This window comes from Lithobates pipiens, unplaced genomic scaffold (assembly GCF_037356315.1).
Source record: "Lithobates pipiens isolate NorthernLeopardFrog02 unplaced genomic scaffold, aLitPip1_a1.2 Scaffold_19, whole genome shotgun sequence".
Classification (NCBI taxonomy): domain Eukaryota; kingdom Metazoa; phylum Chordata; class Amphibia; order Anura; family Ranidae; genus Lithobates; species Lithobates pipiens.
Window position 1 is genome coordinate 36,859,012 of NW_027507764.1, and position 16,265 is coordinate 36,875,276.

The following is a 16,265-nucleotide window of genomic DNA, read 5'->3' on the forward strand; positions in this document are numbered from 1 at the left end:
GACTTTGTGTCATATATCGCAAGTATGATGATGTCAAGCCCAAAGGATACAGCTATGCGAGGCGAAGCGGAGCCGGATCGGGAACAGATGACATGGCGGCTAAAAATCGTTAATTAGGAGTTACCACGAGGCAACCACACAATACACAAAAATAACACATATAGTAAATAACATACAGCAATAGTAAAATACACTTTATGAAATGAAAGAGTTCTTCAAAAAAAATATCTGGAAATAGTAATTATTGAACGTTCAGTGGTTTAGGTTACCTAATTTTTGATTTAGAAAATCTATTTTCCTTGACTAACTCCAGGGCAGCATACGAATGGGCAAACTCCAGCTTCACTCGTACCCCACAGGACCCCACTTCCATACATTTTGTGGCTCAGCCGTGGCTGAACTAGTCTATGTGTGAAGCTAACATCCTTATCATGTTATTTTTGGTGTTAAAGTTTTTTAGCTATAGCTGTAGATGAAACCTTACTTGTTCTCTATCTTACCCTTGTTTGGGGCTAGCTATTTCCCATTTTTATGATGCCATGGAGTTAATGATGGAAAACGTAAAATTGTTCTCAAATACTTACCAAAATGTTCCTTTTCTGATTTACTCCATGGCAGCATAGGGTCCCTTCCATTTGTTGAGTAGGCTAGTTACATAACACATGGACTGGATCAGCCTCAACATTTATGGATGTGAGGTCCTATGTGATTGAAACCTTACTTGTTATGCATCCCACCCTTGTTTGGGGCTAGCTATTTCCCATTTGTATGCTACTATGGAGTTAATGAGGGAAAACTGAAAATTGTTCTCAAATATTTACACATTTTTTTGCCATGGTAGCATAGGGACCCTTTCAGTTGTTAAGTAGCCTAGTTATGGAACACGTGGACTGGATTAGCCTTACAATTTATTGCATCCCACTCATGTATGCGGCTATTTCCCATTCATATGCTGCCATGGAGTTAATGAGGGAAAGCTGAAAATTCTTATCAAATGTTTAGCATAATTTTCCTTTCCTGATAAACTCCATGGCAGCATAGGGTCCCTTCCAGTTGTTACTAGTTACTAATTAGGCTAGTTACATAACACGTGTACTGGAATCAGCCTCAAAACCTATGTGATTGAAACCTTACTTGTTGAGCAACCCACCATTGTTTGTGGCTAGCTATTTCCTATTCATATTCTGCCATGGATTTAATGAGGGAAAATTAAACAATTATTGTAATTTTTTTCTCTTTCTTGATTAACTCCATCGCAGCATGGGATCCATCCCAGTTGTTGAGTTGGTTAGTTACGGAACACGTGGACTGGATCACCCTCAAAATGTATTGAAGTGGGGTCCTATGTGACTGAAACCTTACTTATGTTGAATTGCAACCCTTGTATGGGGTCAGCTATGTCCCATTTGTATGCTGCCATGGAGTTAATGAGGGAAAACTGAACATTGTTCTCAAATATATACCAAAATATTCCTTTTCTGATTTACTCCATGGCAGCATAGGGTCCCTTCCAGTTGTCGAGTAGGCTAGTTACATATGGACTGGATTATTCTCAAAATGTATGGATGCAAGGTCCTATGTGATTGAAACCTTACTTGTTATGCATCCCACCCTTGCTTGGGGATAGCCATTTCCCATTTGTATGCTGCCATGGAGTTAATGGGGGAAAATGGAAAATTGTTATCAAATACGTATTGTAATTTTTTTTCTTTCTTGATTAAAGTGGTTTGGTACCTAAAAATGAAAGTTCATGTTATTAAAATCAACAGATAGCATACTTAAACGAACCCTGAAAAAAAAAAAAATATCATTTCCTTACCTTTTATTTCTGATGTTTCAGCTGACTTCCTGGTTCTCCTCCCGTGGGAGTAGGTGTGGCTATCGTCCTCGCAATGGTCCCTGGGAAATTTCCCAAGAATCCATGGGGGACAATGAAAGTTTTTCTTTCCTTGTCACTGCTCTCACTGAGCATGTGCAAGATGGAGCGGAGCATGCTGGGAGCCAGACGTCATCATATACCAGGAAGTAAATGCCTGTGGGCTTCAGACGCCCACAGTTAAAATGGAAAATGCCAGGGCAGGTTTTTATAAGTCATCCTGAGGAAAAGATTTGTGGCGCCGGGGGTCAAATAAACGCCGGACGTGGATGCCAATCGAAGGTAGCACTCACCCACCAGTGAGACAGGTAAGAAAAAAATAAAAAAAGAGTGGAATCCCGCTTTAACTCCATAGCAGCATGGGATTCTTCCCAGTTGTTGAGTTGGCAAGTTACGGAACACGTGGATGGGATCAGCCTCAAACTTTATTGAAGTAGGGTCCTATGTGTTTGAAACCTTACTTGGTCTGCATCCCACTCTTGTATGCGGCTAACTATTTCCCATTCATATTCTGCCATGGAGTTAATGAGGGAAAACTGAAAATTGTTCTCAAATACTCACCAAAATGTTTCCTTTCTTAATTAATGCCATTGTAGCATAGGATCCCTTCCAGTTGTTGAGCAGGCTAGTTACAGAACACATGAACTGGATCAGACTCAAAGTTTATGGGAGTGGGGTCCAAAGGGTAGGAACGAGGGCAGAGTCTACCCATTCAGGCTAGTTACAGAACACATGGACTGGATCAGACTCAAAGTTTATGGGAGTGGGGTCCATGGGGTAGGAACGAGGGCAGAGTCTACCCAGAGTTACGGAACACGTGGACTGGATTAGCCTCAAAATGTATTGAAGTGGGGTCCTATTGTGTTTGAAACCTTATTTGTTCTGCATCCCACACTTGTATGCGGCTAACTATTTATCATTCGTATTCTGCCATGGCGTTAAGGAGGGAAAACTGAAAATGGTTCTCAAATACTTACCAAAATGTTTCCTTTCTTAATTAACGCCATTGTAGCATAGGATCCCTTCCAGTTGTTGAGCAGGCTAGTTACGGAACACATGGACTGGATCAGACTCAAAGTTTATGGGAGTGGGGTCCAAGGGGTAGGAGCGAAGGCAGAGTCTACCCATACAGCCATGCCCGTTAATCAGGAAAGTAAAATTATGGTAAGTATTTGATAACATAACAATTTTCTGTTTTCGTTAAAAAGCTAATTTTTCACAAATTTCTTTATTTGGATAGGATGAGGAACCATGAGCATCTCTTCCAAGTTTTTTTTTATAGGGGTGTCCCTACACAGGCATTTTTTTTTATGAACTCAGTTTAAAAAAAAAAAAAAAGTCTGAAAACAACTTTATTAATTAACCTTAACCGGTAAAGCTTTGTATAAGATTTTAGGGATTGGGTTTACATTAATTCAACATTTCTGATAACAATTTACATCAATTAGTACATTTTTGCAGAACAATAAAAATTATAACAATATAAATATTTTCAACTCCTTCTATTGCAACTCTGCTCTACAGCCCGTGCTTCACACAACATGAAGAAGACAATTTGGCTCAAAAATATTTCTAGACAGTACATTTAGAACAGCAGGAAATGGGAAATTAGTGTCTAATTTTGATCAAACTTGTTAGCTAAACCATTTGGTTTATTACACCAATGTTACCATTTACAACCCAACAGAAAGAAAACATTGTGTGCTCATCTCTACTCTAGATTTTTTTATTTATTTTAAATCCATTGATGCATTTTATCCTCAGAACTGATTGTATAATTATATCAAATTGTTCGAAACAAAAAGAACGGCAATGGTATGTGGTCATCGCAACCACTTTAGAACTCCCCCCCCCCTACAACTTCTTACCCCTTCCCCTAAGTTTGCTAATGAGAAATAGTAATAATTTAGTCCTATGTGCTGAGTGCTTTGGTAATTAGAATAAGATTCGTGTGGTTTTATATATACGACATTCAGATCCAATCCTAAAAATGGCCTTTCCCCGATGTTTACTGCATCAACCCCCCAGAGCTCCCTCTGACTATTCAGTTGGAAGTTACATAATAACACATTAAGGCATAATTATAGGCAAAAAACATTTTTATATTAGATTTGGTAATAAATTACAACCTCTCTTAACCCCTTCACGCCTAAGGGTAAAATAACTCTTAATGCCTAAGCACAATTTTGCAACTTTGACATGTCTTAGTAAAACCGTACATATCATCACAACTATTTTGTGCATCCAGGTGGATTATACCTTGTTTCTTTTTAGACAAATTGGGCTTTCATTTGGTGGTAAATGGTAATGGATATCTCATGATTTTTCTTTATTATCAAAGGAAAACTGGTCCAAAAGAGTAAAATTATTTTTAAATGTTTAATTTTTTTTTTTAATTTAGCCATATACTTTTTGTAACTACCATAACCTACCACCAAAAAAAACCCCAAAAAACTAAAAAAACACATTCTCCAGTTCCTGACAATCGCAGTGTTACCACATATGTGTATTTTATTTGTTGTTTGTACTCTTAGTACAAAAACAAGTGTGCGTATTTCACTTCTTTTTTTTTTTCCTACCTAAAACACACTGACAGTAAGCCCAGATTCACATTGATGCAAATCGAATGTCAAATCGGCGGCTATTGCGGCGCCGCTCCGAAAGATGAAAATTGGCCTGGGCAGGAAGGGGTTAAAAGTGCCCAATAGGCAAGTGGTTAACAGACCAAGCTGTCTGTCAGGTTTAGTTGTCAGTCTAAATTTGATAGTGCTTCTAACACTACCATCTGCCCAGATTGGCACTGCTGCTGTCCAATGGTGTCTCCATTGCTCCTCCATCCAAAGTGGAGCCACCCTAAGATAGGAAGTGTGTTCCTGGCCAGAACACTTGGTGAAGATTAAAGAAAAATAAAAGAAAATGAATGCAGCCACCACATCTAAGGATTGGTTAACTGCAGTATATTAATTTTTTTCTGATTGGGCCATGTATAAAAGTTAGCTGTAGTCTACTATGGACAGAACACACCAGTATAATTGTAATAGACAATTCCCTTTTTTTCTTGTTTTTTAAAAAAAAAAATATTTTTTCGGATAAGTATTCGATAGAGTGACTGTAAAATACTTTACCAATATCGAGACCAAAATAGGAGTTTTGATGATCCACCATAGGTGGGACTCGATTGTGTCCCAGCACCTGCGTAGAGATAACATGTCAATAAAACCACAAATGTTTTCGACACAAGAGAATACAGAAATAAAAAAAAATTAAAAAAAAAGTCCAACATGGGTAAAACAAGCCAAACTGTTTTGGTTTTATTCAAGCAATGCTGGAAAAATCTCCAAAAATCCACTAAATATATTTAAAAAACAATTTTTATTTTTTATTTTTCACATTTTGGATGATGTTGTCAAAGGTTGAATCTCCTATCACATTTTTATTACTGTCTGCTTTGAAAATTCGCTCCCTCTGGTTGTCTTTGTGATCGTTACCAGGATTAAGACCCCTTTCATACTGGGGCATTTTCAGGCGTTTTTCAGGCGCTTTAGCTTTAAAAAAAGCGCCTGTAAAGCGCCTGAAGGAAGCCGCAACCGCAATCCCAATGTGAAAGCCCAAGTGCTTTCACACTGAGGCGCTGCGCTGGCAGGGCGTCAGAAAAAGTCCTGCAAGCAGCTTCTTTGCAGTGCTTTTGGAGCGGAGAATACACAGCTCCTAAAGCGCCCCTTCCCATTGAAATCAATGGGAAGCGCCTGCAAAACGCCTGAAAAGCGCTTTTGGCAGCAGCGTTTTGTGGGCGCTTTTAACCCTTTATTTGGCCACTAACAGGGGTTAAAAATGCACCAATAGCGCTCGAAAAACGCTGGTAAAGCACTGCTAGTTTAAGCGGCGCTTTACGAGCGTTTTTCAGGTGCTGACATTGTGAAAGGGCTCTTAAAGCACTCGGGCTTTCACATTGGGACTGCAGGTGAGGCTTCTTTCAAGCGCTTCACAGGCACTTTTTTTAACGCTAAAGTGCCTGAAAAACGCCTGGAAAACGCCCCAGTGTAAAAGGGGTCTCAAAGTGATAGGAAAATCCAAAAGACGTTAAACTATCCACTGTTTTCCAGAGACGACTGCACATTTTTCTCCCTTTGGAGATACTTTCACTCGATGTCTGTTGTGCTTATGAGACGGGAAGTGAAGGGAAATCTCCCCAATTTTGCCTTTAGATACACTTTCATTTACCATCATTTTATGATTTAACCCAGCACAGGTGAATTCAGCACAACAAGGCCATCTTAAGAGCATCATGGGCCCTTGGGCAAAGTAATGCACCGGGACCCCTGCCAGCCTGCCCCAACGCAGGCACCTACTCTCAAGAATTATAGTCCAAATAGTTGATAGAATTAAAGTGGTTGTAAAGGCCGAAGTAATTTTTTTTGTTTTTTTTAATCTCAATACATTCTATGCATTAAGATAAAAAAAAAAAACCTTCTTCATGCAGCAGCCCCGCAGAGGTGATCAAATACCACCAAAAGAAAGCTCTGTTTGTGGGGGGGGGGAAATAAAATAGTTTGGGTACAGCGTCGCACGACTGAGCAAATGGCAGTTACAGCGCCGTATCACAAAAAAATGGCCTGGTCATTAAGGGGCAAGTCCTTAAAGTGGTTGTAAACCCTTACAAACCACTTTGACCTACAGGTAAGCCTAGATTAAGGCTTACCTGTAGGTCCAAGAAATATCTCCTAAACCTACACGGTTTAGGAGATATTTACTAAAAGACAGGCACAGCTGTCTACGGCGCATGCACCACAGACAGAGGTGCGCAGGCGCACTGGGCATGCCGCTGCTAATGGTGATATGCCATTAGTGGCGGCTCCCGTGCGCATGCGCGGGAGTGACGTCATCGCTGCTCCGGCGCTGTGAGTGGCCGGAGCAGCGAGACCCGGAAGAAGATGGAGGCTCCGGACTACAGGGGACAGCGGTGACATCGCTGGCTCCTGTGTCAGGTAAGTGACACATAATGGGCTACTATGCGATGCACAGTAGCCCATTATGCTTTACCTTTGCTGGGAGACAAAGAGGAAGTAACACCCATAAGGGTTTACTTCCTCTTTAAAGTGACTGTAAAGGCCTTTTTAAAGGAAAAAAATAAATAAATAACAAACATGTCATACTTACCTTCACTGTGCAGTTCGTTTTGTGTCACCGAACCTCCTCTTCTGGGGTCCCCTGGCGGCTCTCGCGGCTCCTCCCCACATCTGATAACCCCCTCTGAGAAGCGCTTCCCAGAGGGGGTCACCTTAAAGGTGCGCTTTCGAGCCCAGCATTTGCGTTTATAGACACAGAAGGCCAGACTCTGGCCTGCCCCCTCACCCCCGGCGCCCGCGTCATTGGATTTGATTGACAGCAGTGGGAACCAATGGCTGCGCTGCTATTAATCTATTCAATCAAGAGCTGCTCCCGAAAAAACAGCCATTTTTAAAACTTTTTTTTGCATTGATACATGTCCCCTGGGGCAGGAGCCAGGTCCCCAAACACTTTTTAGGACAATATCTTGCATATTAGCCTTTAAAATTAGCACTTTTTGATTTTGAACGTTCAAGTCTTATAGGTTTTAATGGGGTTCTAAAGTTCGCACGAATTTTCGGACCGTTCGCAGGTTCTGGTGCGAACCGAACAGGGGGGGGGGTGTTCGGCTCATCCTTACTACCAGGTTTTTTTTTTTTCACCTTAATACATGGGACGCATTAAGGTGAAAAAACACAAGGGTTTTGCAACCCCTTTAAGTGGTCAAAGTGATATTAAAGGCATTTTTTTAAAAGAGAATAACAAACGCTATATTTACCTGCTCTGTGTAATGGTTTTGCACAGAGCAGCATTGATGCTCCACTTCTTGGGTCCCCCCCCCCTGCCCCCGCTGGCGCTCCTGGCTCCCCCTTCCTGCCAAGTGCCCCCAAAGCAGACAGCTTACTGTGGGGGGGGGGGGGCACCCGAGCTGGCTCGCTCCCAAGCCGCTGCTCTGTCTGTCCACTCACATGCTTGGCCCCGCCCCCCTCGCTCCTCATTGGTGCACTGGTTCTGATTGACAGCAGCGGGAGCCGATGGCCAATGAGAAGGGAGAGCCGAGGCTCCCGTGCAACATCGCTGGATCGTGATGGGGCTCAGGTAAGTATGGGGGGGGGGGGGTTGCTGCACAGAGAAGGTTTTTTACCTTTATACATAGAATGCACAAAGGTAGAAAACCCTCGAGCATTTACAACCATTTTAAAGTGAATTATTTTCTTATAATATATTGTCAGTAAATATAATGGTAATGATTTCATTTTGGATTCAGCTTTGGTGTATATCTGACAATTCATTTTTTTTTTTTTTTTTTAGCATTTGGGATGGTATATTCTGTTTTCTACATTTTGAAAGACTGTAGCGGAGATTTATCCTCTGATGTAGATATGAGATAAGAGGATTGGTGGGGAGAGTCGCAGGCATCTGTGTACTGCGCTCAGCGGGAGAGGATGTAACAATTTTGTGCACTTTGAATAGCACTTAACTATTGCTAGCGGAGCCGTATTGAGATAATTAGAGAAATACAGGTGTGATTGTTGGTTCTGGATGGAAGGACTGCCTTTTGTTTATGCGATTATTCTGATTAGGCTCCAGGGATGGAGGGGAACGCATTAGCACAGCTGGATTTTGTATTGTGGGTGTCGGTGGGTAGAGCAGAGAGAGAGAGAGAAATCAGTGAATATCTATTAGCTGAACCCAAAATCGGCAAGCGCTTCGTCACTTTTGGTTTCAGAACAGTGAGTCCCCCAGCTGCCTTGGATGGGGAAAAAGCGAACTGAACATGATCTGTACTTGATTAGCTCTATTGGAGTGCAAAAGAGGCATTAGGGGTCAAGCATACCCCTCCTGATGTCTCATTGAAGAATACACTATATTGCCAAAAGTATTGGGACACCTGCCTTTACACGCACATGAACTTTAATGGCCTCCCAATCTTAGTGCGTAAGGTTCAATAACGAGGGTGTAGAGTTCAAAGGTTAGTGTATTTGTTTAAAGTGACACATGCTACCCAATGCTCAATGTGCAAATCCCATAGCAATAAGTAAACCTGCTGTGTAAACGTGATACGGGCTGTGGACTAATACCGTCGTCAAATGACAAATCAAATGTTCCCTATAAGGATCTACGTGGTGCGACCTGTGCTATAAAGTGACTTAGTGCAATTCACGTAATAGCAGTTCTAATATCATACAATCAAGGGTCCACAAACCGAAAAATTTAATGTATGCCAGAATATGAGAATATATCTGCAACATAAAACATGGATTCTTGAAACACAGCATCTCCAGGCATTTTAGGAGACATCACCGTAGAAACCAGGGCCGTTTTTAAGGCAGGGCAAAAGGGTCAGCTGCCCTGGGCCCTGTCATTGTTATGGGGCCCAAAGCAGCTGCTTCATACTTGCCAACTCTCCTGGTTTAAATTCCCTCGTCCCTTGAGGTTTTAGTCCTGTGCTGTGTCCCAGATGACTCACCTGCAACCCTGTGTTTACATGTAAATTACCGGCATTCATATTCATTCATGCCCCCCTGAGGTCATATCCACAGTAATCTCTAGCAACCAATCAACAAGCATAATCCATGTGCTGTAACCTCTAGCAACTAACCAGTGAGCTGTAATGTGTTCTGTAACCTCTAGCAACCAGTCAGTGAGCGGTAATGATACACTGAAACCTCTGGCAACCAATCACAATAGCTGCCTGATCTGATTCAGTAAACTGATTTTGAGTCTAGCTGCTATTTATTGTATGTCTCAGAGCAGGTGAAGAGCGAAACTGCATGGGGAGGGGGGCCCCCCAAGAAAAATTTTGCCCATGGTCCAATCAATATTAAAGACGGCCCTGGTAGAAACCCGTCACTTTTGACCTTCTACGGCAGGGGTAGCCAACCAGTGGCCCGCGGAGCCCTTTGATGTGGCCCGCGACCTCCTGCTCTGGAATGGCAGGTTAGCAAGCCCAGATCGCAGGTTGCCGACCCGTCATACCACCGCATCGGTGTTGTGAATGAAGCTGGTGGTAGAAGAAGAAAACTGCTGCAGAGCAGAGCCCCATAAGCCGATTTTGCCACAGGGTCTATGGCAAAGTTCAGTTAACCCACAGGATAGACACAGGTGCACTATGCTGTGCCCGCGGTGTGGGCAATCATCAGTGTGAAAGCAGTTTAGGCCCTTTTCACACGATCGGCCCTACCCAATCGGACCCTCAATTCACCTCTACAGAGCGGCAGATGTAAACAGACTTTTGTCCATTTACTCCCGCCTGCCTCCAATCCGGTCCTAAAAATCCGATATAAAAAAACAGAAGGGAGTTTGCCCCCTTCCATCTGGGTGGATCGGATCGAAGGGCCTATAGAGTAGCCGTGACCTGTCATCTGACCGCTCCGCTCATTGTGGCCCGTGACCAAGTTGCTTAAGTGGCCCTCGCTCTTAAAAAAAGGTTGGGCACCCCTGTTCTTACGGCATAGATAAGATCTCAGGCCATTGGAGAGGAGACGATAAAAAGAAGAAAATCTCACAAAATGGAACAAAGTGGATTTCCTTGATTAACACTCTCCAACCAGATGGTAAGAACATTGATATAGACTTACTTTGCTTTATCACTAATTTTCAAACCCCTTTAACAACTTATTATCTCTCAAGCAGTAAGAAGAAAAAAAAACTTTCAAAAGTGACATATTTTGTCCTTTTACTGTATACAACCTACTAAAGGTAATATGATAAGTGATGGCCCTGGACCATCCATTTAACGTGAACTTATTCTAACAATCACATTTAGGTTGATTATGCTTATCCAAATCCTAAGTATTATTTTTCAAACTTTTTCTCTTTTCCTTTTTTCTCTTCTTCACGCCATAATCTTAAAGCGGGGGCTCCACCCTAAAGTGGAACTTCCGCTCATCGGAACCCTCCCCCCCTCCGGCGCCACAATTGGCACCTTTCAGGGGGGAGGGAGGTGCCGATACCTGTACAGTACAGGTATTTTCACCCACTTCCGGGATAAATATCCGCAGAATCTGCAGATATTTACGCCACTTTCTGTGGGTCCCCCGCTGTCCGATGGGAAACGCATGGATCCCAGGGAAAGCGGGGACCATCCTTATTGCTCAGCGTGAACCGGGAAGTGAAGCCGCAAGGCTCCACTTCCTGATTCCCATACCCAAGATGGCGGCGGCAGCACCCAAGAGACGATCGAGAGATCGGCTTTGGGTGCCGACATCGCGGGAGCGCTGGGCGGATAAGTGTCCTTATTTTAAAAGTCAGCAGCTGCAGTATTTGTAGCCGCTGACTTAAAAAAAAAAAAAAAACGGCCGAACTCCCGCTTTAAATATATTTAAATGCGCTTTCAGATATCTTTTACAATTTTTATGATAACCTTCACAGACTGACTCTACCTCAGTTCTTAATTTTAAATAACATTTTTTAAACACTTTAAGGTTTAATCATTTTTATAGTTTACTAACATTGTCCATGGTCAAATTACTGCTCAAATATTTAGACTCCTCTTTTTAATAGTGGTTTTATTAATAAAGTATATAATAGATTTTGTTTATTATAATTTGTAATTGTTCTTAAATAATATTATTATTATACACGATTTATATAGCGCCAACAGTTTACGCAGCGCCTTACAATGTATAGGGGGGACAACACAATTACAGTACAGTTCAATACAAAAGGGACAGGAGGGCCCGGCTCGTAGAGCTTACATTCTAAAGGGAGGTGGTGGTACAAAAGGTAATAGCTGCAGAGAATGAATGGATGGGGGTGGCTCGGAGACAGTTGTTAGGTGGGTATGGGATTAGCTTCCCTGAATAAATGAGTTTTCAGGGATCTCCTAAAGGTGGACAGGGTAGGGGCTGATCGGATATACTGGGGCAGGGAGTTCCAGAGAATGGGAGAGGCTCTGGAGAAGTCTTGAAGGCGAGCATGGGAGGAGGAAACAAGGGAGCTAGAGAGCAGGAGGTCCTGGGAGGAGCGGAGGGGACGATTTGGGCGATATCTGCAGATGAGGTTTGGGATGTAGATGGTGGCGATGTTGTGAATGGCCTTGTATGTTATGGTTAGCATTTTGAATTTTACACGGTGGGGTAGGGGGAGCCAGTGAAGGGATTGTCAGAGAGGAGCAGCAGTCACGGATCGGTTAGTGAGGTGTATTAGTCTTATGTGGGTGAATATCATGTGGTGTCCCCTAGACAGCATTTCAACACGCTCCTAGGTACGGGTGACATGGCCAAGGAATTCACATATATAGGTGACCTTTTCGCTAAGGTATTTTGATTAAAGCTTTGTCTGAGCTGCTCAAGCTGGCCTTCCCAATTTAAATTCCGATTGGGGATCTAAATTGTTATATTAGAACATAACAAACCAACTAAATATGGCCGTTGAAGGCATATGCCATGATAGAGATTGGAATACAACAAAAGTCTACAAGAAAATGGCCGACAAAGTCACTCAGTATAGGGGTTTGCTAGGTTACCACGTCTTATTTAAACCAGGAAGTTTATCAATATGGCGCTGCTCCAGTAGATGGCTTGATGAAGAAACGCGTAGGGCGAAGCCACAGTGTCATTGCGTCACTTCCGGAGGAGACAGCACTTCCTATTTTAATCTGCGCTATAGATTTGTACACACTGTAAGTGCATACTTTTTACTTTATACGAATAAAATAGTTAAAAACGTTATTGCACTATGGAGGTTTCAATTTCTTCCCACATACACTGAGTCAAAAAATCGAGGGGGAAGGGGCTGCAAGGAGGCACAAGCGTTTAAGGTCTGTGCCAGCTAATACAGCAGTGAAGCTGTGAAAGGTGGTAAGAGTGTATATGAGAAGGGCACGGTTTGGAGCACCGGCATATATTTAATCATCAGGCACAAGGAGAGAAGAAAGTCACAAGTCATTTGATTCATAGACTGTAATGATTTTTTACTAATTTTTACTTTTGGCAATATAGTGTATGTAAACCCAACATTTCATATTCCGGATATGTGCCTGCTGTACCATGTACTTGTATGAAAAGGTCACATGTTTTTTTGTATTGCTTCCTTCGTGTGAAATCCTTGGTGTTCCTGCCAGTACTTTTGCTTAACAACTGGCCACACTAGACATGACAGCGTGGTCAGTTCTCTAGCTGTGCTGGGAACTCAGCCTGCTCTCATCCAATGATCAGACTTGTCCTGACACACCTCCCCCTGCACAGCCGTGCACCGGGAAGAGCAGGGTGCCGCAGTTTCTCCTCCCCCTGCTCATTCACTGGGAAGAGCAGGGTGCCACAGTTTCTCCTCCCCCTGCTCATTCACTGGGAAGAGCAGGGTGCTGCAGTTTCTCCTCTCCCTGCTCATTCACTGGGAAGAGCAGGGTGCTGCAGTTTCTCCTCTCCCTGCTCATTCACTGGGAAGAGCAGCTTGCCGCAGTTTCTGCTCCCCCTGCTCATTCACTGGGAAGAGCAGGGTGCCACAGTTTCTGCTCCCCCTGCTCATTCACTGGGAAGAGCAGGGTGCTGCAGTTTCTCCTCCCCCTGCTCAATCACTGGGAAGAGCAGGGTTGCGGCAGTTTCTCCTCCCCCTGCTCATTCACTGGGAAGAGCAGGGTTCTGCAGTTTCTCCTCCCCCTGCTCATTCACTGGGAAGAGCAGGGTGCTGCAGTTTCTCCTCTCCCAGCTCTTATGTAGCTGAGAACATAGAATGCATGAAGGTTAAAAAAAAAACTATTTAGCCTTTACAGCCACTTTAACTAATCTACAGGCCCGCAATGTGCATTTTAACATGTCTGCAATAAACACGAAAATGGTTCTAGCAGCGAAAGGGTCAAAACTACCTATTAAGCCCTTCCTTGTCTTGTAAAAGGTCGAGTCCTTGATATCATACAATATAAATTAAATGGTCATGATGTATGAAGTAAATTCATCCTTAGCAGACACTGCAGTCCTGTCTGAATGAATTTGCCTAACGACAAATCAACGTCTTGTGACAGCTCTGTTTATAATAATTAGACATTGGGCGACAACACGGCTGAAATATGGACCTTAAAGAGGGTCGCAAAGGTGCATTTTTATAGTTCAGCAGTTTTGCTAATGCGATTTTACAAAGCAGATATTAACATAATCTTGTGTAGGAGAAAAAAAAACAAAAAACAATAAAACATAATTGTATGAAAACTGCAAAGTAAATATATATCTTTAGCACAGCTTTTTGGTACAATAAAGAAAAAAAATGATCCAAAAAAAAAAAAAAAAGAAGTAAATAGCTTTCTTACCCCGCATCATCAAAGTAAATTCTCGCTAGGGTCCATGCTGTGATAAATACAGAGGGCGCACCTACAGATAAAATACATTTTCGCTTGTCAGACTGAAATTCATTTGGAAAATACACTGCTATAGCTATTGATTAAGTGCCAGAGATAATTTGTCGGAGGTCGGGGGGGTAGTCACATTATTCCGGGAATTCTCTATTGATCTGTAAACCTCTTCCATTATCAAACTCATACTTCCCAAGTGCCTTCTTATGTTTTTTTTTTTTTAAATAATGTTTGTGGAATATTAAGGGTATATGCTTCTTGCAAAGAATATAGGAGTACCTTTACCATCAGGGGAAAGGTTTGTAGACATGTCACCATCACACCTACCTATACGATCAAAAGGAAATAAAATGTCGAGTTCATATATTTTCAGTGATGGGTACTGTTAATGCTATAGCATATAAAGATATTTTAGACTAGGGTTTCTCAACTAGGGTTCCTAAAGAGTTTGCTAGGGTTTCCTTGAGCAGTGACCAATTTCTGCCTCTCAGATAAATTCCCATTGATCGTTAGCTATATGTAAGGGGGGGAATTCTTCTCAATGACCTCAAGTGTAAGGAACATTTTCCCCACTGACTATCACACCATCATGTATCATGAGTTGTAGTTGTAGATAAAGTTTTTTTTTATCAGGGGCTCCCTGAGACCATAAAATTATTTCAAGGGTTCCTCTGTGTTAAAAAGGTTGAGAAAGGCTGTTTTAGACAGTTGTGCTTCTTCAGCCTTGTGACAACAGTTGCAGAAGGCCCCTCTGTAATTGTGCCCCTGTGCACAAAATCAGCTCATAAGGACATGGTTTGGTTAGTTTAATGTGGAGGAACCTGAGTGCCCTGCACAGAGCCTTGACCTTCACCCTACTGAACACCTTTGGAGTGAAATTGGAACAAGCTAAGTCTTCTCAACCAACATATACATAAAGGCATGGTTTGACCAGTTTGGTGTGGGGGAACTCCGGTGGCCTGCCCAGAGCCCTGACCCCAACCCTACTGAATACCTTTGGGATTAATTCTAACAAGCCAGGTATACTTAACCAACATCTTCATAAAGACATGGTTTGACCAGTTTGGTGTGGAGGAACTCAAATGGCCTGCCCAGAGCCCTGACCCCAATACTACTGAATACCTTTGGGATTAATTCTAACAAGCCAGGTATACGTAACCAACATCTTCATAAAGACATGGTTTAATCAGTTACAATATGGGGGAACCTGAGTGCCCTGCACAGAGCCCGACCTTAGTCCTACTGAACACCTTTGGGATGAATTGGAACAAGTCTTTTCAACCGACATCTCCATAAAGACATGGCTTGACCAGTTTGGTGTGGAGGAACTCAAATGGCCTGCCCAGAGCCCTGACCCCAACCCTACTGAATACCTTTGGGATGAATTCTGACAAGCTAGGTATACTTAACCAACATCTTCATAAAGACATGGTTTAACCAGTTTGGTGTGGAGGAACTCAAATGGCCGGCCCAGAGCCCTGACCCCAATACTACTGAATACCTTTGGGATTAATTCTAACAAGCCAGGTATACGTAACCAACATCTTCATAAAGACATGGTTTAATCAGTTACAATATGGGGGAACCTGAGTGCCCTGCACAGAGCCCGACCTTAGTCCTACTGAACACCTTTGGGATGAATTGGAACAAGTCTTTTCAACCAACATCTCCATAAAGACATGGCTTGACCAGTTTGGTGTGGAGGAACTCAAATGGCCTGCCCAGAGCCCTGACCCCAATCCTACTGAATACCTTTGGGATTAATTCTAACAAGCCAGGTATACATAACCAACATCTTCATAAAGACATGGTTTAATCAGTTTTAATATGGGGGAACCTGAGTGCCCTGCACAGAGCCCTGACCTCAGTCCTACTGAACACCTTTGAGATGAAGTCTTCTCACCCAACATCTGAATAAAGACATGGTTTGACCAGTTTGGTGTGGAGGAACTCAAATGGCCTGTACAGAGCCATAACCCCAACCCTACTGAACACCATACCTCCCAACATTTTGAGATGGGAATGAGGGACACCTACTAGCAAATGTATGTAGGC

The 16,265-nt window shown here is 42.7% G+C and overlaps 1 protein-coding gene across 2 annotated transcripts in view; it reads right to left on the minus strand.

The window, feature by feature from the left end:
• VIPR1 (vasoactive intestinal peptide receptor 1) overlaps positions 1-16,265 on the minus strand; it is a 440,205-nt gene that overhangs the window by 49,755 nt on the left and 374,185 nt on the right. For both annotated transcript variants that reach the window (XM_077490661.1, XM_077490660.1), the window contains exons 8-9: positions 14,169-14,229; positions 5,002-5,068 (exon numbers count right to left, since the gene is read on the minus strand). In XM_077490661.1, the coding sequence (XP_077346787.1) occupies positions 5,002-5,068; positions 14,169-14,229 (128 nt within the window). The remainder of the gene's footprint in view (positions 1-5,001; positions 5,069-14,168; positions 14,230-16,265) is intronic.